At 65.2% G+C, this 27,611-nt stretch overlaps 1 protein-coding gene across 7 annotated transcripts; it reads right to left on the bottom strand.

Annotated features, from left to right (window-relative positions):
• Positions 1-661: 661 nt before the first annotated feature.
• On the bottom strand, positions 662-27,611 carry EMID1 (EMI domain containing 1). 7 transcript variants are annotated; one of them, XR_006742388.1, is made up of 17 exons: positions 27,448-27,611; positions 19,099-19,212; positions 18,553-18,656; positions 15,752-15,835; positions 13,677-13,738; positions 12,777-12,897; positions 12,524-12,580; positions 12,360-12,449; positions 12,085-12,222; positions 10,715-10,804; positions 10,377-10,429; positions 9,644-9,706; positions 9,485-9,529; positions 8,145-8,189; positions 5,235-5,319; positions 4,270-4,360; positions 1,283-1,332 (listed from the first exon to the last, which is right to left on the bottom strand). XR_006742388.1 is itself a non-coding variant. In XM_045585681.1 (16 exons), the coding sequence occupies exons 1-16, from the start codon at positions 27,546-27,548 to the stop codon at positions 1,208-1,210; spliced, it is 1,377 nt and encodes a 458-aa protein (XP_045441637.1). In that variant the 5' UTR covers positions 27,549-27,611; the 3' UTR covers positions 1,064-1,207. The 7 variants fall into 7 exon arrangements, 6 of the variants coding, with proteins under 6 accessions (XP_045441633.1, XP_045441634.1, XP_045441637.1 ...); XM_045585681.1 differs by lacking the exon at positions 4,270-4,360 and having other exon boundaries at positions 1,064-1,332; XM_045585679.1 differs by lacking the exon at positions 5,235-5,319 and having other exon boundaries at positions 1,064-1,332.

Here is a 27,611-nt window from a genome sequence, read left to right as displayed (position 1 = left end):
GGGTGCTGTGGGGGGGAAGCTTCCTCAGCTTTGAAGTGGCAGCTCCTCCCTCCAGGCCCCGCTCAGCGTGGGCCCTTCCCAGGGAGGGGAGGCGCAGACAGAGCTGAGAAGGCAGGGGGGGGGGTGGTGGGTGAGAGATTTTCAAACGGGCTGGGGGAGGGGGAGGCGGAGGGCACTGGGAAGCGGATCTGAGGGGTGGTGTCAGGGCTGCACGTCCTGGAGCAGTGGGCACCGCTTACCTGGAGGCTGACCTGCTGCTGGTCACCATCTGGGGCCCAGAAACAGTCCGGGGAGCCCGAGGCCCCCGCCTTCGCTCTCATTGCCTCGGTTGTGCAAACAGGCGCAGAGGCTGCTGGGTACCCAGGCTGGAAGCTGCCCTGAGGCTTGGCAGCTCCTGGCGCCTCAGGCCTCAGGCCCACAGCCGTGGGACACCTGGCCGTCGGGCGGGGAGCCTGGGCCTCTGCTCTGTGTACCTCCCCCGGCTGCAGCTGCCCAGGGGATGGTCAGCCTCACACCTGCTCTGCAGTGAAGGCCACTGAGAGGAGACACGAGGCCCCTGGCCTTGCCGGCTGCCCCATCAAAGCACAGAGACCAGGCTGGGAGGGGAATCAGGCTGGGCCTTTATTGGCCGGTAAGCACCTACTTCCTGGTGTCAGAAACAGGTGGCTCCTCCCTTTCCATGTCCCTGCCCCCCTCCCCCCACCTGGGACACAGGAGTAGCTTGCGGCTCCGGGACAGAACTGAGTGGAGCGGTCCCCACATCTGTCAGCTCAGGCGGCTTGACTCGGGGTCAGGAACCCAGCACCAGAAACCAGGAAACGGGAGAAGGGGTTGGGGGTCTGATGGGGAGGGAGGGAGGCGAGCTGCCCTCCTTCAAGTGCCTGCACGTGCTGAGGGCCAGGCAGAGCTGAGCTCCCGCAGTGCCTGCAGGCCCGAGGCCTGGGCAGCTGATGGGAAGGCAAACCCCCTCCCTGCAGGCCCCATCACCCATTTCACAGAGGGAAACAGGCCCCCCCCCACTCCTGGGCCCCCTCTCCTCCGCCCCATCCCTGCTCAGCCTCATGCGAGGCAGCCATGCCTGGGGTGCCAGGACCCAGGCCTGCTTCCCCCAAAGGCCCAGGCGGCAGAGGGACCCTGAGGACATAATAAATAGCATCGGCGGCCCCTAGAGGCAGCTGCCCGGTCCACCCGAGGGGCCACCGCCCCCTCAGCCCCTCTCGTTGCGGCTCCTGGGGGCCACGGTCCGGTAGTTGGCTGTGCGTCCTCCCCTCTTGCCGCGAAGGAGGGTGGGGGTGCCGGTGCCGGCGGGGCCTGCCCCCGACCCCTCTGGTTCTGCCGGAGGAAGGAGAGAGGCGGGGTTAGTGAGGTCTGTGGGAGGCTCCCACCGCCCCGGGGCCCTCTGGGGGGGGACAGGAGACTGGGCACTCGGCCGGGTGTGCTCTGCCCTGGCATCCGGGGGCAGAGCTGCAGGGAGACGGGCGTCTGCGAACTAGTGTCCCCTGCGCCAGGGGCTGTCAGCCCCCGCCCGGTGAGGGCACTGGGGGCCTCTGATTTCCACGGACCCACCGTGTTCCTGAAATGCTCAGAATGTGGTGAGCGCTCCGTAAGAACCCTCTTTTTCTCCTCTTCGTTTTGGGGTGAAGGTGTGCTCTGAGTCGTCCCCATTTCACAGCCGGGTAAACTAAGGCCAAAGGACAGGCTCGCTTTTCCTGCCTCTGAGCAGGCCACTTAAGGCGGAGGAGGGCTTAGGAAGAAGGCCGGGCTCTGCCACTGCCCCACTCTGTGGCTCTGGGCAAACGGGACCTCTGTCGGGGTCTCACTGGTCTCATCTCTGAAACCAGCGGGACCGTTCCGGCTGTTCCCCGAGGTCCTGGCCAGCCCCTGTCATCACCGAAGTCCGCTCCAGTGAGGCTACGGGGAGGTATGCCCCCGCCTGGAAACCAGCAACACCCCAAGAGTGAAACCAGTAACGGGCGTTCTTGCCACCCGGAACCCTCCTCATCCTTCCAAACCCGGAGCATGGCCTGCCTCCCCCCGGAGACCGCCACTCGGGCCCTCTCACAGCCACTGCGCAGCCAGGCCGGCGGGGGGAGAGAAGCCCAGGATGGAGGCCCTGACTACCCTGCGAACCCCGGCTCCCAGGAGGGGCGCCGCCTCCCCGTGGCCGTTATGTCCCGGCGCTGTGCCCGGCCTCCGTGCCCCTCGGGGCTGAGGTCTGGGTACCGGGGCCAACAAACACGTCCCAGTCCGGGGACGTTTCCCGCCCTGAACCAGGGAGGGCGGCAGGAGGGACGCAGAGCTCCAGCACCGGCCGGGTCCCGGTCCCACCATGTCCCCGCTGGGTGGCCTTGGGCCGGTCACAGGCCCGTGAGCCTCCTCTGGAGCTCGGGGATCGCACCCCTGTGGTCACCCCCTCAGCAGCCCGAGTGCGACGTGGCTTTCACAGCACGAGCTGGATGACCGTGGTCGTGGGGACAGTGAGCTTGTGACCGTCAATTAAATGATTAAGTTCAGGGCCTTGGTTTCCTCTGGAACCCCCCCCCCCAGTGCCTGGTGGAGCAGAGGTGTCTGATGGAGCCCCGAGAGCCAGGGCTTTAGGGACCTCAGCACTGCTGTCCCTACAGCCCCGAGGGAATGTCTGTCTCTGTCTGTGAGATGGGCTGGAAGGACCTGGGAGGAGTGTAAATCCAGCCCGGCGGTCACGATGGTTCCTCTCGGCTGTAATCCTTAACGTGAGTCCCATCTGGGCCTTCGTAAGCACCGCAGTGCAGGATGGGCCAATGGGGATGGTTCCATCTCCTCCTCCTCTGCTCCCCTCCCCCCCCTCCCCCTCCAGGCCCACCACGGAGCTGGCTGGTGGCCACAGAGAGGCCGTGGGCCTTCCTGAGCGAGCAGCGGCTCCGCCGGGGCTGCCGGAGGCAGAGCTGGCCGCGGGCGGGCGGGGAGTGGAACCCGGGCGCCGGCCTGAGGAGGTGCGGGAGCCTGGGGTGAGGCTGCGGTCCCTCTGGGAGAGGAAGGCCGGGGGCGGTCAGTGACGTTTCTAGGAGTTGGAAGAGCCGTGGGGGCGGTAAGAGGCGCTCTGGACGCAGACCACACACACGCCTTCCAGCTCCGGGCCTTCGCGTGACAGCCCAGGACTCCGTGGGGTCTGCCCCTCCCCACCTTCTCCTCTGGCCTCTTCCCTGGCCTCACACCGGGGCCCCATCTCCCAGGAAGTGTCCCACCCGCCCTGAGAAGTGACTGTTCCCACCCACGTCCTAGGAGCTCCTGCACCCAGGGCCCTCGTCGCTACAGATGCGAAGGATCCCCTGCCGCTCAGTGGGCAGCTCCCCAAGGCAGGTGTCCTTGGGACCTGCTAAGTGCTGGCCCGGACCTGGCACCCAGTAGTTGTGTACCCTACAGGTCTGTCGAATGAATGAGGCTTAGCCCGGGCCTTGGCCCACCCTGGCTGGGGGCGGGAGGCTCCACTCCCCTACTTGTAACATAGAGGGGAGTGGGGCACGATGCTGAGACCCTGTGGGCAGGGACGAGCTGGGACTGGGTGGTGGGATGGGGCCTCTTAGCAGGCAGGGGAGGAGCGGGGTTTAGCCCTGAGGGTAGCCAATCCGTGTCTCTCCAGGGCCAGCGCGGACCGCACTACAATGGGGAGCCTGACAAACCACGTGGTGTCTAACCTCCCTGTGGGGCTGCCCACCTGCCTTCAGGGACCTTCTCAAATTGGGCGACTCAGCCCTCCGCAACCTCACGGAACAGCGCCTTTAGGCTCTCTGGCTTCTTGGCTTTTGCCCATGTTATTCCTCTGCCTGTTCACTCGCCCTTGACCTTGGCCCTTCAGGGTTCCACGTAGCCGGTACCTCCTCCAGGGAGCCCTCCCTGAGACACCTTCCGCCTCCCCCACCCCCTACCCTGACCCCCAGCCCAGCCTCTCACAGCTGCCGGGACTCACTCCCCAGCTGGAATTCCTCAGCCTGGGTTTGATGGCCAGGCCCAGGCTCCCCCTGCAGCCCCGCAGCCTGAGCTCCATGAGACCAAGACTACGTCCGTCTTATCCGTTGGAGCCTGTGCCGAGCTAGAAGCCGGGCACAGGGGAGGTGCTCACTCAGGAGCTAGTGGCCCTAGCCTCTCTGCCGGGCGCTGTCTGCCAGCTGGGTGGAAGGACTCAAGGTCCGCGGGCCTGGGTCCAGCACTGGGAGTTGCCTTCTGTGAGCCCAGGCCCTTCCCAGGCCCTTCCTGGAAGGGGCCGCCCCTGCCTGCCCGCCCTGCCGTTACCTGGCCAGATGATGGCTTCCAGCAGGGTGACCCGTCTGGCCAGGAGCTCCAGCTGAGCCTGCTGCTGCAGGAAGCTCTGTAAGCTAGGAGCCTGATGGGAGATCGAGAAGAGCAGACGGTGCGAGTCCGGCCTCCGAGGGCGGGGCCGGGCGGCCAAGGGGGTGTGTGGGCCAGGCACCCGCTGGCTTCAGGGCAGGAGCCCGGGTGGGAGTCCCTGAGTGGGGCAGGGCTAGCCTGGCTCCTCACGTGACCGGATGGATGATGGGCGGAGCACTGGTGGGTGAGCTCCCGGGCTGGGATGAGGGCCTGGCAGGCCCTTAAGGGGACACTCAGGGGAGGTTAGGAGGACCCGAGGGAAACGGAAGCCGTCCCGGGGAAATCTGAGGCCAGGAAGACCTGCCGGCAGAGCCTCTGGGGGCTTATGGGTGAGGGAGGATCGGAATTGGTGGGTAGGATATTACCCAGAGGCCCCTGGGGCCTGAGCAGTCCCCTGCATTTCTGGAGTCCAGCCCCATAACCTATGGTCCCTGTGGGCCTGGAGACCGGCTCTGGTACCCGTGCTTCCTCTAGAGCGGAGGCCTGACTGAAGTCTGGATCCATTACCCATAATCCTCCTGCAGGCAGCCTGGGCTCTGACTTCATTTCCCACAATCCCCTGCACTGTTGCAGTCTGGCTGTGTAACCCCCAGTCCCCTCCCTGCTGGTCTGGAGTTCGGCTTCATCGCGCATTTCTTCCAAACTCGCCATCTGTCGCCACGGGTGTCCCGTGCGGGCCTGGTGGCCACGTTACCCACAATGCCTGAGGCCCAGGTTCCCCCGGGCAGGAGGGACCAGTCATGGAGGGGCAGGGGGTCTTAGTCTCTCTGGCCTCGTGACTGGGCCCAGGCGGCTCCACCCTGGAGGGCCTGGGCAAAGGCTGGCGGGTGGGGGCCGGGCCGTCTGTCCGTCTGTCTGTCTCTACTCACCATAGAGCCCAATCATTGTTTCCAAGATTAAAACCCTCTCAGCTAAAATCTTCAAAGCCTCGCGTAGTTGGTGCAACCCCTCCCCCTGCGGAGGAAAGAGACAGATGCAGCCGTGAAGGGGGCGGGGGAGGGGGCCCTGGGGAGCCTGCCGGTGGCCCATGCCCCGCCCCGGCCATGCACCCGCAGCCTGCTTACCCGCCGCAGCCCAGGGCCCCCGGGCAACAGGGACGAGGCCGGGAGAGGACGGGAGGGGGCAGAGCAGGCAGAAGCAGCCCCTCGGTGAGTCATGCTGCCTCCCGGGCAAGGGGTGCCATGGAACCTGCCAGAGGAAGTGCCCCCTGGCCCCGTCCCTAATGTTCTTTAAGCGCGCACACTTTTGGTCTGTGTCCATCAGTGGGGTCAGGCTACTTACCGATATTCTTTCCATTCAAAATGAATATGTACCAGTCACATGAGAACATGTTTGGGTGGCACTGCCATTGGGAAGCTGTGTTTGAAATGCTGGCCACACTGAGGGGCTGGCCCTGGTGCCCTCTCCCTAGTTCCTTCTCATGTGAGCTCATCCCGCCCAGGGTCCCGCTGCTACAAGCCCGTATTCTGCAGGCCCAGGAGCCCAGCCCTCAGCCCCGCCCACTCCCAGGCCTCCCTCACCTGGGGGCTCCCTACTCCCAAGCCATGCCAGCTGCTGCCCAGGGTCTTGACAGAGACCACCAGCTGGCACTCCCTCTCACTCACTACCCATCTGTCTGTCCTTTCCTTCCATAGCACAGGGCCCAAACTCACGCTCCTTTCTTCCTTCCCTAGTCCAGACCGTTAGGGTGGGGCCAAGTGTCCAAATTGCATCTATGGCCTGGGACCTGGGGCCCACCGAGGAGGTGCTTGGGGGGGGGGGGGGGAGAGGGGATGTTAGCTGGTCCCCCCAGTCCTGGGAGCTGAAAAGCCTGGGCTTCGGTTCCAGCTTTGCCAACCATCTGCTCTTCGGGGTTGGGCCTCGGTTTTTCCGGTCTAAATACGGGATATGAGCTTTGTCCTAGCTCAGCTGGCTCACCTGTCACTCCCTAGCAGCGCCTGCAGTGCGTGCATATGGCCACTGGGTGTCACTGCTGAGCCACAGCGGGGCCAGGGGCTCCCAAGCGGGGTTGGAAGAGGGTGTGTATAGGAGTGAGTCCCCGGGGCCCTTCCCCGCACTGGACCTCACTCCCACCTGCTCCCAACAGAACAGCTCCCCCAGCCTCCAAGCCTCATGCAGCCCCCGGCCCAGCAGGCCCCCTCCCAGGCAGGCAGCAAGCAGGAGCAGAAGTGCAGGAGGAGGAGAGGGAGGGGGAGGGGAGGAGGAGGGAGAAGCAGGTGGGTGGGCAGGGGCCCTGCTACCTCGTGGGGCCCCTCCCACAGGGGGTACTGGTCTGGGATAGTTTGAGGCCTGATCTGAGATATTATAGTTCAGGCATCTGTCCTCCTGCTGGATCCCCATGCAGGGACCAGGCTGCTGAGCCCAGTTCAGACTTCACCTCGCTCTCCCACCTTCCCTGGGCTGGGTGGAAAGTGAGCTGGGAGGGGCCGGCGAAGGGGCCGAGGGGAGGCGGAGAGCTGGCCTCACCGGGACCCCCGGCCCAGCTCGTGCCCCTGTGGAGTGTGCTTGAGAGGCTCTGGAGCCCCCGGGGGTGGGGTTGGGGGGGGAGAGGTGGGGCGGCCGTGAGGCGCTGGGAGAGGCTTGCCGGAAAGGTAGCAGGACCCCAGGAGTCGTGGGGAGACACGGGTTGGACTCGTGCGGGGCGGGGGACTCCCACGGCTGTATCCGTCGCTGACCCCACGACCAGGAGCAGAGAGGGCGAGGCGGGCGCCGGGGGCTCCCCGTGTCCTCGCCGGCTAGTGCCCGCCAGGAAGCAGGACCCCCCCAGCCAGACTGCACCGGGGATGGGGGTGGGAGAGGGAGGCGCCCGATCAGCCTCCCAAGGGGCTTCCCAGGGGTCTGCCTATAGGGGCGTCTGCCCCATCCTGTCCACTCTCCACCGTCAGCTATGTGGGCGGCCGTGTCCAGGTCCCTGCCTTCAGGGGCTTCTGGGCCTCTCCCGGTGTGTCTCTCGGGCAGGTGGACTCTGGGCCCTGAGATCCATTCTCGGCAGCTGTCTCCGGTGAGCGTGAAGGCTTCTGGGACCCCACCTGTGGTTCCTAGGCGCCCTTTCTCTCTAATTCTGCCTCCTGTGTACGGGACAGAATCTAGGCCCCCCTCCCCACCCTTCACTGGCCGCCTCTGTGCGGGGTGCCTCCGAGGCCCCTCGTCTCGCTTCCTGACCATTTCTAGGTGTCCCCCCGTTCCTCCCGGGCCCTGTGTGTGTGATGGGAACTACAGGGCGTTTGGGCACGGTGGAGTCTAGGCCCCCTGAGCTCATGTGCCATCTACATCGGACAGTTCCTAGGCCTCTCTTCCGTGCTCCGTGCGTTTCCTCCATGTGTGACGGTGTCTGGGTGCCCTGTGCCGCTCACCGAGGGCTCCTGGGTACCTCAGCATTCCCAGCCCACATAGGGTCCCCGTCCCGTTCCTCACGCTTCCCTTCTCCTGGGGACAGGGGAGCAGACGCCGAGCCCCCGCTCGGGGGGGGCCGTGGAGGCAGGCGGGGGAGGGATGCAGTCTGGACTGGGCCAGCCCCCACTGCCCGGAGGACAGGCAGGGACGCCCGGGCCTGGGAAGGCCGAGGTGGGAAGGCGGAGGCAGGGACGTGAAGGCAGAGACAGGGAGCGTGGGGTCTCCTGATGACGTCAGGAGGAACGGGAGAAGGGAGGGGGGTAGGCCTGAGAGCGGTCAAGGCTCCTCCCTGGGAGAGACCAGGATGTGGCTGGGGTGCCCCCACCCCAAAATAATCTCCTGAGTGTCCAGGGCAGGCGGGGCAGCCGTGCGAGCCCTGAGCTTACCCAATGGCTCTTCTCACCGGGGTCTCCTTTGGGGCCAGGTTCTCCCTGCAAGGAGAAACAGAGGTAGAAGCACCCGAGCTGGTGTGGCTCAGTGGATAGAGCGTCAGCCCTCGGACTGAAGGGTCTCCCAGGTTCGATTCCAGTCAAGGGCAGGTACCCGGGTTGCAGATTCCCCAGCCCTGGTGGGGATGTGTGCAGGAGGCAACCCATCGATGTGTCTCTCTCACATCAATGTTTCTCTCGGTCTCTCCCTCTCCCTTCCATTTGCTCTAAAAATCAATGGAAAAATATCCTCAGGTGAGGATTAACAAAACAAACAAACAAACAAACAAAAAAAAAAAAGAAAGGAAGGAAGGAAGAAAAGGAAAAACAAGCAAACACAGAGGTAGAAGCAATGAGAGAGGAAGGGAGGGAGGGGAGAAGGAAAGAAGGGGGAGAGAGAGACCTATTGAGGGAGACAGAGAGAGGCAGAGATAGAGAGTAGCTCGCATTGGACGGACACAAGATAAAATGCAAAGAACAACTGTTTGAAGGCAAAGGAGAGTGAGAAAGAGCAGCCAGAAGCTGGAGGACAGTTGGCCTTTGACAGAAGGAAACGGCCCTGGGTGACATCCAAATATGCATAGCTTTTCCCTGAGGGTGTACCCTCAGTCCCCCAAACACCTCAAGCAGAAAGCGTTCGTTTTACTGGCCTGAGGAGTCAGAGGTCAAGAGCGATTGGCCTGCAGGGAGCCCCAGATCAGCCCGCTATTGCAGTTGGAGGCCTTAACACTCGGTCAGGAATGGGCAGGTCGGACATCCCTCGAGGGGTCCCAGATTGGAGAGGGTGCAGGCTGGGCTGAGGGACAGCCCTCCCCACCCCCACCCCCGTGCATGAATTTCGTGCACTGGGCCTCTAATATATACCATAAAACACGACATAAAATAGAATGCAAGACAAAGGAAGAAAGATAATTATCGTGTAAAGATAAAAGGGCCAAGAAGGCAACAGAATACTGGATGTGTATACAGCTAACAACAAAGCTTAGAAATCCAGGACCAAACTGAAGGGAGAAACAGACGAACCTACCGTTATAGCAGGAGGGATAGAGAAACACAGGGAGTGGAAGACACACACACACACACACACCCCAAGAGAAACAGGTACAGAGCCTGTGAGCCGGAGGTGGCGGACCTTAGGAGGCGGACGAGCCTGAGACGGGGAGGAAGGAGATGGAGCACCTCCTGGACCAGACAGGGAGGAGGGTCAGGGGCTCTGGCCACAGGGGCTGCAGCCAGAGCAGGGGCCTGTGCTTACAGGATCCTGAAGGGGGCGCTGCAGGGTGGGCAGCATCACTCACCCGCTGTCCCATGGAGCCCTGCGGGCCTGGCTCTCCACGCAGTCCCTGTGTGGGAGGGAGGAGAGGAGTGGAGTCAGCTGTTGGGGTGTCTGACCCAGAGGGCCCCCCCCCGGCCACACCTCCCCAGAACCCTGCATCTGGGGCCAATTCAGTACTCACTCTCTCACCCTTTTCTCCCGGGTGGCCAGAGATTCCTTGGGGTCCAGTGGGGCCCGGGGGTCCCTGAGCAATAAGACAGGACTTCAGCCTTGAGCTGGGGCAGGGTAGAGCGGGCGGGGTCTTGGGGGGGCAGAGGGGTGGGGGGGGGAGAGCTCCAGCTTGGCCTGGGCCCCGGGGCTATGCACACAGAGGGACGTGCAGACAGCTCAGTGTCCACAACGCTGGCCCTGGAGCCAGACAGGCCCCACCTTGGCCTGGAGGTCGCCATGTGCTGGCCACAGCCCTAGGGCAAGTTCCCGCAGCCTCTCTTGGCCTTAGGTGCTAACAGCAGTACTTCTTCTTCTTCTTCTTTTTTTTATTTTTTAAAAATACATTTTATTGATTTTTTACAGAGAGGAAGAGAGAGGGATAGAGAGTTAGAAACATCGATGAGAGAGAATCATCGATCAGCTGCCTCTTGCACACCCCCTACTGGGGATGTGCCCGCAACCAAGGGACATGCCCTTGACCGGAATCGAACCTGGGACCTTTCAGTCCGCAGGCCGACGCTCTATCCACTGAGCCACACCGGTTTCGGCAGCAGTACTTCTTGTTACATGGATTGAACGAGCAGCTTTAGGAAAAGGAGTGTGTCTGTCCCATGCCCCATACATGCTCGGATGAAGGGATGAGAGGATGGATGGGTGAGCGGACAGGTGGGAAGACGAGTGAGAGAATGAGGAGAAATACTCACCGAGTGCCCAGGGCCCCCAGGGATGCCCATGGGACCAGGAGGTCCCGGGGGACCTGGAATAAGACAGGATTATCCTGGAGACTGGCCTTTGGGCGGTGAGCACATGATACGATAGGCAGATGACGTATGACACCCTGACACCTGAACCCTCTATAATCTTATAAAGCCATGTCACCCCAATAAGTGCAATTAAAAAACAAAAAGGCAGGATATCCTCAGGACCAACGCAGAGCACAATGGCAGGAAGTCTACCATCAACTCCCTCCCGACAGCCCCAGCGCTGGTCCCCCTGCCACCCCTCAACCCCACCCCGAACCCCAGACCTGGGCTCAACTTACCAATAGGCCCCGGGGGCCCGGGGGGCCCAGCTGGTCCCTGGGGCCAGTGGCTGCTGGTCTCAGTGAAGGTGTTAGACAGGAACGGGTCCCCTGCAGGAGGGAAGAGGAGGAGGGGGGATGGGGGAGAGTGTTGGCCCAGAAGGCAGAGAGATCTGGGTTCTATCCCTGCCACAGTGCAGCTCGGTGGTCGGCAAATTGCGGCTCACGAGCCACATGCGGCTCTTTGGCCCCTTGAGTGTGGCTCTTCCACAAAATACTACGCGTGGGCCCTGACCAGTTTGGCTCAGTGGATAGAGCATCGGCCTGCGGACTGAAGGGTCTCAGGTTCGATTCCCGTCAAGGGCATGTACCTTGGTTTGCGGGCACGTCCCCATTAGGGGGTGTGCAGGAGGCAGCCCATGGATATTTTTCTCTCATCGATGTTTCTAACTCTCCACCCCTCTCTCTTCCTCTCTGTAAAAAATTAATAAAATATGGAAAAGAAATACCACACGCGGGCTGGCTTGGACAGTGCCATTGAAACTTCGTGGCCCATGCGCAGACGTAGAAAAAAAGAAATTTCAATCGTCGTACTGTTGACATTTGGCTCTGTGGACGAATGAGTTTGCCGACCCCTGGTCTGGCTGGTGACATCCAGCGAGACTCTCCTCCTTGCTGGGCCCGTACTGCCACGTGCCCAGCGGGAAGATAATAGACGCTGCCATTTATTGGGCCACCCATGTGGAGCCAGGCTTCTGAGCGCGGGTGCCGCCGAGCGCTGGGAGGTTGGCGCTGTCATTATTCCCATCGTACAGATGAGGAAACTGAGGCTGGGAGAGGGAGGACGAGGGGATGGGGCACCAGTACGACGCGGACGGGGTTGGACCCGGCACTCCGGGCTCTGACCTCCGGCGTCACACATGCAGGCTGGGCCGGGGCGGGATGACGGACGGAGGTCGGGGTGTGGCTGGCTGGAGCGGCCAGGGCTCCTCTGAGCACAGGGCAGGGCTGCGGCCTTGGGAGCTCAGGGCCCGCTTCCTGCTGCCGGGCCTCGGCCTTCCGTGTGCTCGAAGGCCAGCTGGCTCCTGGCCAGCTCTGAGGCTTGGCGGGAGGGCCTGATGCCAGGTGGCTCCAGGCGCAGGCTCGGAGGCCGCCTGGGTGCGAGGCCCGTCCCAGGCCCTGGCTGGGTGGCTTCCCCTCTCCGGCCCTCAGTTTCCCCAGTCAGCGAGCAGAGAGGGACAACAGCGCCTGTCCTAGGACGGGGTGACCTGTGGCTGACCGAGAGCAAGCTCTACAGGGGCCTGGTAGACAGCAGTGACACTGTGGTGACGCTTTATGCCAGCCTCACTGCCCCCCCCCCCCCAGACATGCTGTGACTCCGGGGGACTCACCATGCTCTGAGATCCGGGCGTGGGGTGGTCCAACAGGGGCTGGGGGGCCGGGGGGCCCAGGGGGGCCTGGAGGTCCCCTTTCTCCAGGGGTGCCCACGGCTCCGTCCTGGCCAGGGCTCCCTGGGGGGCCCTGTGGACCTGCAATGGAATCAGGGGGTATGGGAGGGCATGCAGGAGGCAGGGGCCCCCCGGAGCCCACCCCAGGGCCCAGCTCAGAGCCTGCTGGGGCTGGCCAGGAAAGCTGGGGGGGCGGGGGCAGTGCCGTGGACACTCACCTGGGGGGCCTCTCATTCCTGTCGGGCCCCGGCTGCCAGTGTCTCCCTTGGGGCCAACGGGCCCGGGAAGTCCCCGGGCACCGACTCGGTCTGGGGGAGAAATCCCATCAGCTCTGGCCTCGCCCCTGCCCGCCCCCGGCCTCCGGCCTCAAGCCGGCACCTACCGTCTCTGGGGAGCAGTGGGGCCCTCGGGGCGTCTCTGGCTCCCGGCAGCCCTGGAGCTGGGGCGGGGGGAGGGTCTGTGTCATCCAGGGTCCCTGCCACCAGAGGAGGTGGGGCAGGGTCTGTGGGCCTCCCAGGACCCCAGAGATCAGGGAAGACCCCAGCCCACAAGGGGGTGGAGCTGGGAGCCGGCAGCGGAGTAGAAACGGGATTCTCATTCCCACGAGGGAGGGTGCTCCCCACCGACCCACTCACCTCGGAGGTCTCCGTCCCCAGGGCTGCCCTGGGCGGCTGGGGAGCCCCAGAGAGGGGCGAGGTCCTCGGGGGCAGCTGGGGTGGGGGGCGCCGCCTGCTGGGTAACAGTCAGCACGGCCACCTGTGGAGAAAGAGGGAGAGGAAGAGGAAGAGGGAGAGAGATGGATGGGGCAGGTACCAGGGCCTCACCAGGGACAGGCCAGCCAATGGGCTGCAGGGTGGGGCATGCAGGAGGCAGCCAATCAATGACTCTCATCATTGATGTCTGTCTCTCTCTCTCTCTCTCTCTCTCTCTTTCTTTCTCGCCCCCCTTCTTCTCTGAAACCAATTAGAAATATATATCTAAAAAAAGGAGGACGCGTTCAGGGCTGCCCAATATTCCATGGCGCCTTGCTCCCTAATGATGCCACCCACCCCTTCTGCTCTCGGGTTTTCAGATTTCCTAGGTGGACAGTCAGCACGTTGGTAAACATCGTCACATCTGGTCTCCTTAAGATCAGTTCCCAGAGGCAGGAGTGACAGAGGGGAGAGGTGAGGGCAGCGTGTATGCCTCCGCACGATGGGGGAAAGATGCTTACATGTGAGGGCCTCTCCCTCCGGTTTGTGGGCAGGTTTGCTATGGTTCTGAGTGTTTTATGTTTCTGAGAACCGGAGGGTCTTACTTTCTAATCGTCCAATCGTGTGGGGGACTCCTGGAGGAGGAGCTGGCTTCCCGGGCAGGGGCACGGCGGGAGAGGCCCAGAAAGCCGGCGGGGCCAGACGGGAAGGTTGGGGAGGGGGCGGGGGGGCGGGCGGCAGGGAAGCTGCCTGCCCATGGATGCTGTGAGCAGGGGGGGGGGGGGGGGGGGGTGCAGAGAGGGGGTGGGGAGGCCAGGGCCCAGGGGACAGCTGCTCACCCACCTTGGCCTCCAGCACCTTCAGCCGCTCGGCCAGGTCCGACACTTTGCTGCAGTTGACACAACCTGGAGGCAGGACGGAGGGAGCGAATGGACCCTGAGGACCCCCGCCCAGGAGGCAGCCCAGCCCAGCCCAGCCCAGCCAGGGGAGACGCTGCAGGAATGGCCTGTCGGGGGGGGGGGGGGACGGGGGACCATGCCCTGCAGGCTTCTCCCAGAGCAGGGCCAGGGAGCCAACCCCTGCAGCCTTGGCATCCAAAGGGACTGCTTTCCCGGAAGCGGGGACAGGAAATCCTGCGGCTTCCCCCCCCGTGGGCGGGGCTGCCAGGGCCTGCTGGCGTTGGGGACGGATGACACATTAGAGTCTGCGATGGGCTGGCCTCAGAGGTGCCACCCCCGGACTCTCCCTCTGGAACCACCATCCGGCGCCTGCGGCCTCCCGGCCACACCCCTTCGCTGTGCGCGCCAGTTCCGCCTGGTCCCTGAGCCTCCGGGTGGCCGGGCCCTGTGGGGAGCTCAGCGAGCCCGCCTCTCCCATCCTCACCGCCATCTGTGCTTTAGGACAAATGTCAGCTCATTCGCCCCTGAGGGCACTGAGCTCAGAGCAGGGGAGGACGGGCGGGGAGCAGGCCCGGAGCCTAAGGTCAGCGCTGCCCCTCCCGTTAGTGGGACCTATGGCAGGACCACGCCCTCTCTCTGACCCTTGGCCTCCTCCTCCTAAGAGGGGAACAGGGACCCTGAGGTTTATTTATTTATTTATTTATTTTTATTATTATTATTTTTAATATGTTTTATTGATTTTTTTATAGAGAGGAAAGGAGAGGGATAAAAAGTTAGAAACATCGATGAGAGAGAAACATCGACCACCTGCCTTCTGCACGCCCACAGGGGATGTGCCCGCAACCAAGGTACCTGCCCTTGACCGGAATCAAACCTGGGACCTCACAGTCCGCAGGCCTACCCTCTATCCACTGAGCCACACTGGTTTCAGCAGGGACCCCGAGGTTTAAACAGGTTGCCGTGGAAAGCACCTGGCACGGTGCCTCTCACAGTGCAGACGCTCAGCTCAGTTCAAACAGAGAGAGGAGCCGGCGGCGGCGGCAGGCTCAGTGGTTGGGCGTCGCTGTGAACCAGGAGGTCACGGTTCGATTCCCGGTCAGGGCCCAGGCCTGGGTTGCGAGCTGGATCCCCAGTGTGGGGCGTGCAGGAGGCAGCTGATCACCTGTTCTCTCTCATCATCGATGTTTCTATCGCTTTCTCCCTCTCCCTTCCTCTCGGAAATCAATAAAAAGTTTATATGGTGCTGAAACCGGTTTGGCTCAGTGGATAGAGCGTCGGCCTGCGGACTGAAAGGTCCCAGGTTCGATTCCGGTCAAGGGCATGTACCTTGGTTGCAGGCACATCCCCAGTAGGGGGTGTGCAGGAGGCAGCTGGTCAATGTTTCTCTCTCATCGACGTTTCTAGCTCTCTAGCTCTCTCCCTTCCTCTCCGTAAAAAATCAATAAAAAATATTTTTAAAAAAGTTTATATGGCTATGAAAAGAGCAAACTAGGGGCATGGACCTGTCTCTGCAGGAGTCTGGGGGTCACGGTCTTGGGGTGGCTGGGCCCAGGTCAGATCTCCTCGGGAGCCCTTCCTCTCCCCCTCGGTTTTCTTTGCAGCCTGGGGCAGACAGGGGCAGCCTGGGGCAGGCTGGGGCAGGCAGGGGCAGCCTGGGGCAGGCAGGGGCAGCCTGGGGCAGGCAGGGGCAGGGGCAGCCTGGGGCAGGCAGGGGCAGGGGCAGCCTGGGGCAGGCAGGGGCAGCCTGGGGCAGGCAGGGGCAGGCAGGGGCAGCCTGGGGCAGGCAGGGGCAGGGGCAGCCTGGGGCAGGCAGGGGCAGCCTGGGGCAGGCAGGGGCAGGCAGGGGCAGGCAGGGGCAGCCTGGGGCAGGCAGGGGCAGGGGCAGCCTGGGGCAGGCAGGGGCAGGGCACTCTCCTGGCCCCGCACAGCTGGGCCGAGATGGCTTTCCGGGCAGTCAGCACACCGCCCCCCCAGTCCTCCCCCAGCCCAGGGCCCCCCACGCAGCTGCCCAGGACCCACCTGAGAAGGCTGAGGGCCGGAGCACCGCCCGCCGCATGGCGTTGCCGGGCCATCTGGGCTCCACGAAGCCGGAGGAGCCTGCAACTGGGGGGCGGCGGGGTGAGAGCCCTGCAGGCCTGGCCCTCCTGGTCAGGCCAGAGCCCCGCCCCCTGCCCCGAGCCCAGCAGGGACCTCTGCTCCCCTCAGTGCGGCGGGGGACGGAGGCCCAGGAAGGGGGGCGGCCGACACCCGGTCACAGGCATGAACAAGGCTGCCAGCCTGGTGGGGCTGGGGCGAGGGGGCTGGCGCTGGGTAGGGGCCGTGGGTGCTCCGCAATCACCCCAACGAGCTGCATGTGTTAAAAGGTGAGAGGGCCCTGACCGGTGTTGCTCAGTGGTTAGAGTGTCGGCCTGTGGTCTGAAGGGTTCCAGGTTTGATTCCGGTCAAGGGCATGTACCTTGGTTGTGGGAACATCCCCAGTGGGGGGTGTGCAGGAGGCAGCTGGTGGATGTTTCTCTCTCATCGATGTTTTCTAGCTCTCTATCCCTCTCCCTTCCTCTCTGTAAAAAATCAATAAAATATATTAAAAAAAAAAAAAAAAAAAAAGCTGAGCAGTAACAGCTGCAAGGCTGGGCCCCAGCCCTGTCACTGCAGACCTGTGTGACTTGTTCTCTCTGGAACCACTTTCCCATCTGTGAAATGGGGCCATCAGGCCACTCTGTCTCCCCGGCTAAGGGCCGGCACATCGGTGACCGGCAGTGGCGACGTGGCTGTCCACCCTCTCCCAGCCCCGCTCGGTGAGACGACGCGACAGGCAACCCAGACCTGGTTCTAAATGAAAAACAGAGGGAGGCGGCCGCCTGGGAGGGCACGGGAGGCCTGTTCCCAGGGCCCACCCCTGTCACCACCCCCTCCCCCCGGAGCAGGCGGCCTGGCGGGTCTGGTTCTGGGGGGCCTGCTTTCCTCCACGGCCGGCCGGAGGGCTGGGCTGGCCAAGCCGGGGGCGGGCGGGCAGGGAGGGGCTCTGGAGCCAGCAGGGCAACTGCTCCCCGCTGCCCCCCCCCCCCCCCGGGCCTGCCTTTTAAGGCCACCGAGTGTTGTCTGGGGCTGTTGTCTGGGGCGGGGGAGACAAGATCCAAATAAGGCGCAGCCCTGGCAGCTCAGAGCGGGGCTGTGGGCTGGTGCAGGGAGCGAGAGGCGCCAGGAACTCAAACCAGACGGGTCCCTCCGGCCAGACCCCGCCCGGTCCCACCGCGGGCCCGCGCTCAGGCTGGGCCTGCACCGCCAGCACCCCCTCCCCAGGGGCCTGTGACCTGGGGGTAAGCCTCACCCAGTTCGGAGGAACGTGGGTGGCAGGGATGGAGGCTCAGCGGGCAGCAGGGGCGTGCCACGGCCGGCGCTCGGTGTGTCCTGTAGCCCGGCTCAGTCCCACCAGGGAGGCACCGGCCGCAGCAGCGCACACGGGGGCAGCGGGCACGCTGGGCCTGGCACGTTGGAGGCGCGTCCCGGGGCTGGTCTGAACTCGTTATCTTCCGAGCCCGTGAGTGGGCGCCTGTCTCACCCCCTCTTTGCAGACGGGGAAGCCTGCCCTGCCGCCCTGTGACGCAGTTCCCTGGCCCCGAGGTCATGGCCCAGCGCCGCACAGACGGCCGGGCGGGCGGGCGGGCGGGCAGGCACCGTCAGGGGAAGCGGCCGGGAAGCCCGCCCGGAGCGGCTGTCAGAGGAAGGGAGGGCCGGGATGGGCCAGCCGTGCCCCCAGCGGCTCCCTCCCTCCCGCTCCCAGGGCCCCCCGCAGAGAGCGGCTTTCCAGAAATCCCTTTCCCCAGCCCCCACCCTCCCACCCCATCAGCCATCACGAGGGCCCACCAGGGCCCTGCACCCTCTGCAGGGTTCTCCCTGCTCCATCGTGCCGTCCTGCCGTCCCCTGACGGGGTCCCAGGGAAGACCCTGAGGCTGCAAGAGCAGCCTGGTGCCCTCGGAGAGGCCGGAGACGGTGCCGCTGCACGGCAGCCCCGCGCGCCCCCCCCCCCCCCCCCACCCCGCGCGGCCCTTGCACAACCGCTTGCACAAGAACAGGGAGTCCCCGGCCCCAGGCCACGCAGCTGGTGTGCGGTGGTGCTGGCCTGGCCCACCAAGCCTGGACTAACCCCGGCCCCGGGCTGGGCCCCGCAGGCCCTGCAGAGGGAGCTGGCAGCTGCCGGGGCTGGCCTGGCCCATCCCGTCTTGTCCCCCTGCCGCACGAGTGGCAGAGCTCCCAGCCCTCAGCCTGGTGCCTGGATGCACGGCCTCCAGCTGCTGGGCTCTAGGGTGGGGACGCTGCCCTCCATGGTGGACCCACAGCCCCGCGAAGGTCTGCCCCGGAGAGGGCAGCAGGGACAGGACGGCCTTGGTCTGGGTAGGCCCTGCCATAGCTCAGGCCCAGGGGGCCCCCACGCCCTGGGGATCTGCCCCTCCCCACCTCCAGCTCCCCTGGCCCCCGGGTCCCGCCCTCCCGCCCTCCCCTCTTCCTCCAGCAGGATGGGTATGAGCGTCCCGACCTTGCTGACCCTCCCACCTAAGTGGCCCTTTGCTTCCGTGACCGGCTCCCACAGCCCGCGGACAGGTCTGGGAGAAAGGCTGGGGGGGAGGGGGGTGCCTGCACAGCGTGCATCACATTTCCCCAGAGTCTCCCACGGGGCAGGCGGTCAACCCTGGGACAGTGGGCACCAGCTCTGCCGGGGACCTCAGCGTGCGTGGCACTGGGCACGGCCGTGTCTGCAGCCGAGCGACAGCTGCCTGCTCCCGCCCGAGCACCCTCCCGAACACGGGCGGGGGCACCCTACCTTCCTCGCAGCCGGCCCCCGCGTACCCGGGGCAGCACCTCCACTCGCGGGCGGTCACCGTCTTGTACACGACCTTGTACGTGGGCCTCACCACGGTCCTGTAGCTGCGAGAATGCCGACGGGGCCCGCTGCCGTCTCTCCCGCCGCCTGCGGGCCGTCCGCAGAGCCCCCGGGGCCTTCTGTTCCCCTCCCCAACCCCTCCCCAAGACCCCGTGGGAGCCTCTCTCCTGCATTCTAGGATTCAGCCCTTCTATTCCTCCTCAGCCTTCCAGCCTTGGGGAGCCGGATGCCAACGGGACAGGCAGGCCCTGCAAGTGGAGCCGCTGGTCCCTAGCAGCGAACGCTCCCCGAGGGGAGGCGTGGGGGTGAATGGTGGGACCCCCTCCTCCAGGAAGCCCTCCAGGGTGCCCCCCAGGAACAGGCCTAGGGCCGGCGCTCCCTCTGCTCCACCCGCCCTGGGGTCCCGGCCTTCCCCCTGCGCACCCACTGCGCCCCCGCCGCCAGGCCTCCGCCCATGCTGCGCCCCGCCCGCCCCGCCCCCCTCACCTGCTCCCCGGGCAGCCCATGGGCCAGGGGCAGCCCTGCAGCACCCGCTGGAGGTACGTGCCGTTCTGCACGTGGCAGGAGACGGTGCGGGTCACCACGTAGGAGCACCAGTTCCTGAAACAGACCCGCAGGGAGGACGCTGCTGGGGGGCCGCTCAGCCAGGCCCCGCCCCGCCCCGCCCGGACCCCGGGATGGGGAGCGAGGAGCGCTGGGTTCTCGCCAGGACCCCCAGCCTCCAGGCAGAGAGACCCCGGTTCTCAGCGCCCTCGGGGCCCCCGGGCGTCTGTGCTGGGGAGGCTGAGCGTGGATCCCACAGCTCAGAGGGGTGGCTGTGCTGGGGGCTCGCGGGAGGCAGGTCTTGGGGAATGGACGTCAGGGGACAAGGTGGAGCAGCCGTCTCTGAAGGGCCTCTCCCTTCTCAGCATCTCCTCTCTCCAACCCGGACCCTCCAGGCCGTGCTGCCCGCCTCCCGCCTCCCGCCTCCCGCCTCCCGCCTCCCGCCTCCCGCCTGGATGACAGCAGCGGCCCCTCCGCCCTGCTCCTCCTTCACAAGATGGAACCTGGGCTGGCCCGCCCCCACCCTCGGCCCTGCAGCTCTCTCGTGCCCACGTCTCCCCAGGTCCCGCACCCCAGGCCTCTGCTCATGCTGGGCCCGCTGCCCGAGCTCCCTCCCTCCACGTCCCCATCGGGCACCTCTCACCTCTGCAGCTGCTGTGCTGCCACCCTCCCCCTGTCCTTCTCCACCCCCACCCCACCCCACCCCCACTCCCACCCCCACCCCACCCCCACCCCCACCCCACCCCACCCCCACCTCCACCCCACCCCCACCCCACCCCACCCTCCCCCCCACCTCCACCCCCACCCCCACCTCCACCCCCACCTCCACCCCCACCCCCACCCCCACCTCCACCTCCACCTCCACCCCCACCTCCACCTCCACCTCCACCCCCACCCCCACCTCCACCCCCACCCCCACCTCCACCCCCACCTCCACCCCCACCCCCACCCCCACCTCCACCTCCACCCCCACCTCCACCCCCACCTCCACCTCCACCCCCACCCCCACCCCCACCCCCACCCCCACCGGATCAGAAGGTATGGTTCCGCGCCCCCGCCTCTCAGCCCCTGGGAGCTTGTCACGCTGAGTTGAGCTGGTGACTCACCTCCGCCAGCTCCCCCCCTGGCACAGGAGGAGGGGCCCTGACTCCCTTACCCCTGTGCCCCTCTGTGTGCCAGGCGGGAGGCACAACATCCCAGGCACGGAGAGCGGACCTCTCCGGAGACTAAGTCACCGTCACACTGCACTGCACAGATTGAGCACCTTCTGTATGCTAAGGATATTCACCTCCTCTTCCCACGGTGATCCATCCAGAAAGGCACCCCCCCCCCCCCCCCCATTACACAGAGGGTGCCCTGGAGGCCGGGGAGGGGAAAACTGCTCACGCCCCAGAGCCGGTGGCTGGGGGAGCGGATTGGAAGCCAGGACTCTGGATGGCCCAGGGTGGCCCTCACTCCATCCCGGAGGCCTCCGCTCCCGTCTCCTGTCCGTCTCCTGAGCCACGGTCCACGGCTCTGTGCAGGCCCAGCCTGGGAACCCACTGGCCCCGGGCTTCGGGTCACAGAGGCAAGTCTGGTGGGGGGTGTGGGGGGAGGACGAGGGGGCTCAGGCTGAGAAGGGTCACCTGAAACGGCCCCTCCTTTCCCAGCCCCGGCAGACAGCGCCGAGTCCGTGACCCCGTGCAGGGCTGGGGCCACTGAGCGCCGGGAATGTCCCGGCCATCGCCGCCCCCGAAACCCAGCCCCCTCAGCGCCGCCCGCCCCCGCCAGGCCCACCTGGAGGGGCGGCCTCGGCCAGGGCCAGTCTGCCACCCCGGGAAGTCCCCTCGCCGCTCGCTCTGTGTCACTGGAATCCGTCCAGGAGGAGGGAACGGCTCAGCATGGGGGCGGGAGAGCAGGGGGAGGGATGGCAGGAGCCCAGCAGAGCCGGGGGCCGGTCACGCCCGGGAGGGGGGACTGGCGCTCCCCACAGTGCACACCCAGGAGGGGCCTGAACGGGACCGTGGGACACGGGTGCTGGGGAAGAGCCCAAGGCCTCCGGGGACAGACCACGACGCCTGCGCAGACCACCGGGGCAAGACGGCATTTCTGTGCGCCCAGGGAGGAAGAGAAAGCAGACTACGCTGCACCCGCGGAGGCACACGTGTGGCTTTGTGTGCACAGGCTCACCCCGCACGGCCACCTCGGGGAGCACAGAGGAGCTTTTTCTCCGGCTGGGCTTGCCGTGTGCCCAGAGCTGGGCCCAGGGCCTCCCTCACGCCCGAGCGTAAGCCCCACGTTGCAGGTGGGAAGACGGAGGCGCTGGGGTGTGGGTCACGCCCCAGGCGCCCAGCACGAGTGACACGGTCATGGGTGGGACTCAGGTCTGGCGGATTCCAGAGCGTGTGGTCCTGACCTTGTGCTGGACATGTTTTTCCTGACGAGCGGAGGGGGGCTTTATACGTTTAAAAAGATTCCTTCCCAAAAGGCCACCCTTGAGAGCTTCTGGGCCCCTGGAGCTGTGGGTTTAAAACTGTTGGGGTTGTGTTTTTCTGGGGGGGGACATAAGCCCCTTTGGGAAAATGATGTGCACCCCAGAAAAATGCACAAAATGTGGGGCGCACGATCAGGGGGGCTCAGGGGCTTCCTGCAGCCAGCGAAGTGCCCCAGGCTGGCCCAGGGGCCTTGTGAGTGAAGGAAGAAGGGAGAGAGGGAGCACCCAGGGCAGAGACAGCAGCTCCAGACACAGGAGGGGGCCCTGGGCACAGAGGGAGGAACACATGCCAGTGGACAGACACGTACGCATACGCATACAGGCAAACTCAGACACACACATCAGTATGCACACGCAGTGAGCACACGACACATACGGACGCACATGCACACAGACACACTCACATACCCGTACGTGCATGCAACTCCCATGCACCTGCACACAGACCCACGTACACACACACTCGAGCTCACAGTCAGACCGAAGCAAAGCCGACAGAAAGGACTGTCCTCTCTGCACGGGGTCCAGGCCTGCAGAGGCGGGCTGTGCACCCTCACACATGTCCCCGGGGAAGATGGCCCGAGGGGAGCTACGGGGACAATGTTTTCCTTCTCTTCCTCCCTTAAGACCACCCTCTGTGGGCTCTGCATGGCTCCCTGTTTGCCTCCCGCGTGTTGGAGTTTGCTTGCATCCTCTGCTCAGGAGACACGGAGCTGGTGGCTAGAGAGCCAGACATTTCAGAGAGAAGGGGACACTCGGGCCAGGTGGGGGGCAAGGTTAGTCCTTCATCCCCTCTCTCCGGGGGCGTCACCCCTCCCCATGCCTCACCCCTTCCCGGCCCCACTGTCCCGGGATGAGCCCGAGCGCCCCTCCAGGGTCCCAGCCAGCCTGGCCCCGCCGCCCTCCGGCCCCTCCGGCCACTTTCCAGGCAGCGCGGGCCTGAGTCCCTACCCCCTGCAAGCCCTGCCTGCTCTGTCCCACCCGCGCCTCCCCTCTCCCCTCTCCTCACTCCCTCGACCCCTCTTTGACCTTCCTGCCCTCCCTCCCTCCCCTGTGCACACTCAGATCCGCGCACACTCCTGCTCTCCCGCAGGCGCCTTGTCATCACTGGGGTCTCAGCCTGAGGGCCCCAGCAGAGCTGGCACCTCCAGGGGCTGCAGCAGAGCCCTGAGGGTTTGGGGGAAAGGCCGGCAGCCGGGACGGGTGCAGGTGAGGCGCTCGGAGAGGTGAGCTGAACAGCTGAGCGCGGTGGCCCTGGACAGAGGAGCCACCCGCGACCCCGGGCCCCAGAGATGTCTGCGGCCCCTGAGCCCCTGCCTCCGCCCTGAGCCCCCGGCTTCCTCTCCGGGGTGTGGTGGGGGATACGCTGTCCGAGAACCTCAGGAGGCCGGGCCAGCACCTGTGGGACGGGGCCAGGGGGAAGGGATGGGAGGGGCACCCTTCTCTCTTGGGCCTGCCACTCCTGCCGGCTCAGCACCCTCTGGGCCCCCAGAGGCCACTGGGGGAGAGAAAACAGGACAGACCAGCTCCGTCTGGAGCCGGCTGTCCCCACCATCTCCCTCCCCCCGCCCCCCAGCCCTCCACCCCCCAGCCCTCCGCCCCCAGCCCTCCCCCCCTTGCCGAGGGGCCCAGGGGACTTAGTCTCCGCAGGGCCCCGGGGCTGTGATCCGGAACAGCGATAGGGGCTAATTGCGGGAGGCAGCCAAGTGGGCTGGGGGCCAAGGGCGGTTATGAAAAGGAGAGGAAAGAGAGGAGACGTACCAGGCGGGGGTGGGGTGACTGGAGCCGGAACCCCCCACCCCCCGAATGCTGGAAGCGAAGTCCCAGCCCTAGCTCCGCGGATCCCTCGCTCGGTGACCTCGGACAAGGCCCTGGACCTCCCCAGGCCTCACCTTGCCCGTCTGCAAATGGGGGCAGCAGCCTCTCCTCCTCAGCACGGCGCTAACCGCCCTTGGTGCTGCTTGTCCCTGGACTATGGCACCGGCCCCCAGCCCCCAGCGTGGGCCCAGAGCCTTCCCCGGGCATGGGGACACCAGCCCAGTATCTCCACCACCAAGTCCTCCCCTTGACTACAGGGTAGGCATCGTACAGAGGGGGACCCTGAGGCTCCGAGAGAAATCTCCGGGATGTGAGCTCCCTGGAGGAGGGCGGGGAGAGCCTTCTCCGCTCTCCTCTGTGCTGGGACCTGCCCACAGGAAGCCAGCACTTCAGGGACAGAGGCTTGGCTGGGGATGGGACAGCTCTAAGTCCGGACGCGGGTTCAGGCTGGAAGGGACCTCAGAGGGCAGACAGGAAGCAGGCCCAGCGGGGGCTGGGGGGCGGACAGGGGTAAGGGGTGAGCCAAGCCAGCACTGCACAGCCCCAAGGCACCCTGGTTCTGGGGGGAGGGGGGCGGTGCGTGTGTGTGTGTGTGTGTGTGTGTGTGTGTGTGTGTGTGTCTCAGAGTCTCACCGCATTCCTGGGGCTGGGGGCGGCCCCTTGGATGCCTTCCCGGCCCCCCCTCCCCAGACACAAAGCCTCTTTTCTGCCTCTTGTCCCTCGGCTGCCAAGGGGTGCCTGGGGCGCCGGGCTGGGAGTGGAGAGAGGGCTGATGGGGCGAGACATCCCCACGCCGTCTCCAGCGATGCCCGGATGGGGCCACACGGGGAAGTCCTGGCAGGGAGGACTCCGGATCCCTCCAGCCGGGGTCCCCCCCCACACACACACACACACACTAGGGATAGCAGGAGCCGCTCTAGGTCAGGGCCCCAGCGGGTCCTCTGTCCGTCCTGACAGCAGGCCTGCGAGCAGGGGCCGAGGGAGCAAAGAGGGGGACGGTGAGGGGCCAGGCAGGCTCAAACAGGGTCACCGGGGCCAGGAAGACACGGATTTGAACCCCAGCCCTCCTATGAATGGCCCGCGAGCCTAGAAGACCGTGTTCGTTTTCTGGGACCTCAGTTTGCTCATCTGCTAAATGGGAACGAGGGTTCCCAAGCTTCCTCCGGTTGCGGAAGAAAAGTGAGACCCGGGGACCTGCCTGAGGCCACACAGCGAGTGGAGGGGGCGGGGGGCGCCAGGGCCGGGACCCCGAACTCCGCACCATGGCCTCTCCCAAAGCTGCAAGCAGACGACCTCTGCTGGGCCGAAGGGACCCTGGATCTGGGAACCGATGGCCCGGACTGAGGCGCCTCGACCCCTTTGGAGGCCTCGGTCTGATCACGGAGGGACAGCAGCGCCCCCCTGGGCTTTTGTGACGCTCAGGCCACTGGGAGCCTTCTGTGCGCAGATAGGGTGACAGTCCCCAGGGACCACCAGGTACCCACCCACCGCCCCCACTCCGCTCCCAGCCAGACCCTGGAGGCGGGTGAGGACCTTGTCCCGGACTGCCTGGCGGGAGGGCAGGCTGGGCCTCGGGTCCCCTGGACCATCATCCCCATCCGACAACGGGAGCTCCCAGCTCGGAGTCAGTCATCTCAGCCCCTGGGACCCTGGGGCTCACATCGGTGTGCGAGGCAGGTCCCTTCCCCTCTCTGAGCCTCAGTTTCCCCTCTAAGAAGGCATCCAAGGGGCCAATCCCAGCCCCAGGAATGCAGTGAGACGTTGAGACACACACACCGCCCCCACTAGAACCAGGGTGCCTTGGGGCTGTGCAGAGCTGGCCTGGCTCACCCCTTACCCCTGTCCGCCCCCCAGTCCCTAAGAAACAGGGACCCCAAAAACGCGTGCCTTCTAAGGCAGCCGGGAAGGTTCTGGAAGCGATGGATGCAGGTGGTCAGTCCGCAGAAGGTGGTGGCTGTGCCAGCTGCCCCCTGCCCATCCCTCTCTCAGAAAACTGTTCTTATGGCTTCTGATGCCCCAGCCGCCTCTGCTCTCCGCCCTGCCCCGCTCACCTGTGCTTGCTATCCTGGCGGAGGCATGCTGGCCCCCCTGGCCACCGGGCAAGGAGAATTTCCGAAAAGAATCTAAAAAGTGAGGCCTGGGGGTTGGGGGCCGGGCGGGCATCTGAATGCGATGGGAGGGCCTGACGGGCCTGGCTGCTCTGCTTTGCCGGCTGAGCTGGCTCCTTCGGGGGGGGTGGGGGACAGCAGCAGGGGCAGGGCTGCGGCCAGGAGCGGGGCCAGGCAGGTTCAGACGGTGTCCTCGGGGCCAGGAAGACACCGATTTCAACCTTGGCTCTCCTGTTACTGGCGAGCCTAGAAGATCGAGTTCGTGTTCTGGGACCTCCGTTTGCTCATCTGCTAAATGGGAACAAGGCCCCCACGCTTCCTCCGGTCCCTGAAGGAGGGAGGAGGACGCTGCCTGTGAGGCCCCCCTGGACGATGCCCCACGGACACCGGACACCGTGGAGAGAATGCCCGCAGCGCTGGGGAGAGCAAAGCGGCAGGAAGGCAGTACTTCCTCCCATCTGGGTCCAAATGCCAGGCCCCTGGGGCCCCCGCTGACCTGGGGCCCTGAACCGCCCCCCCCCCAGTCTTCCTCCTCCGGAGAAACAAATAGCCACAGCCGGAGCGAGGCCCTAAAAAAGCCGGAGCGAGGAGCCCCCAGGGGGTCAGCGAGGGGCTGTCCTGGGCTTTCCCTGGGGAAGGGGAGGAGGGGGAGGGAAGTCCTGGGGGGTGTTCTCCCCGTTGTTCTCCTTCCCTCTTCTCTGCGGCTCGGGGGTGGCATGGGGGGGGGGGAAGGGGGGTTGGAGGAGGCTGCCGGTCCCACCCAGGGAGTCGGGGACCCTAGCACTTTGGGTGCCTCTGCTGGATAGTGGAGCGGGGCAGCCCAGAGCCCCTTCCCTCAGCCCCCAACACACACACACACACACACAGACACACACACACAGACACACAGACACACAGACACACACAGACACAGACACACACACACAGACACACACAGACACACACAGACACAGACACACACACACAGACACACACACAGACACAGACACACACACAGACAGACAGACACACAGACACAGACACACAGACACACACAGACACACAGACACACACACAGACACAGACACACACACAGACACACACACAGACACACACACACAGACACACACACACAGACACAGACACACAGACACACACACACAGACACACAGACACAGACACACACAGGCACACACACAGGCACACACAGGCACACACACAGGCACACAGAGACACAGACACACACACACAGACACACACACACAGGCACACACAGGCACACACACAGGCACACAGAGACACAGACACACACACACAGACACAGACACACACACACACAGACACACACACACAGGCACACACAGGCACACACACAGGCACACAGAGACACAGACACCCACACACACAGACACAGACACACACACACACAGACACAGACACAGACACACACACAGACACACATACAGACACACAGACACACACACACAGACACACAGACACACAGACACACACAGACACACACACAGACACACACAGACACACAGACACACACAGACACACAGACACACACAGACACACACACAGACACACACACACAGACACACACAGACACACAGACACACACACGCACACAGAGACACACACAGACACAGACACAGACACACACACACACACACGCACACAGAGACACACACAGACACAGACACAGACACACACACACACACACAGACACACACAGACACACCCCCCCCACCCCGGCCCGGCTCTGGGGGCTGGCACCGCGGTGGGGGACCAGGTCCCTCCCCCCAGGCCGGCGGGCACGAAGGCTGCAGGGGGGTGGGGGGCAGGGGGTGCCCGGGCCGGCCCCCACCCCGCGGGCGCTGGCAGCGCGCAGGGCGGCGGGGCAGCCTGTACCTGCGGCCGGACAGCGGGGCTCCCTCGACGCTCCAGGCGGCGCCGCCCCCCGGGAGCAGGAGCGCCAGGCCGAGCAGCGCCCAGGCCCGCGGGCCGCCCATGCTGCGCGCCGCCCGCCGCGGCCCTGCAGCCGCCGGACGGACCGGTCCCAGCGCGGCGGCGGG

This window comes from Pipistrellus kuhlii, unplaced genomic scaffold (genome assembly GCF_014108245.1).
Source record: "Pipistrellus kuhlii isolate mPipKuh1 unplaced genomic scaffold, mPipKuh1.p scaffold_m20_p_20, whole genome shotgun sequence".
NCBI lineage: Eukaryota > Metazoa > Chordata > Mammalia > Chiroptera > Vespertilionidae > Pipistrellus > Pipistrellus kuhlii.
The sequence above is the reverse complement of the archived record's forward strand: the minus strand, read 5'-3'. Positions and strand labels throughout refer to the sequence as shown.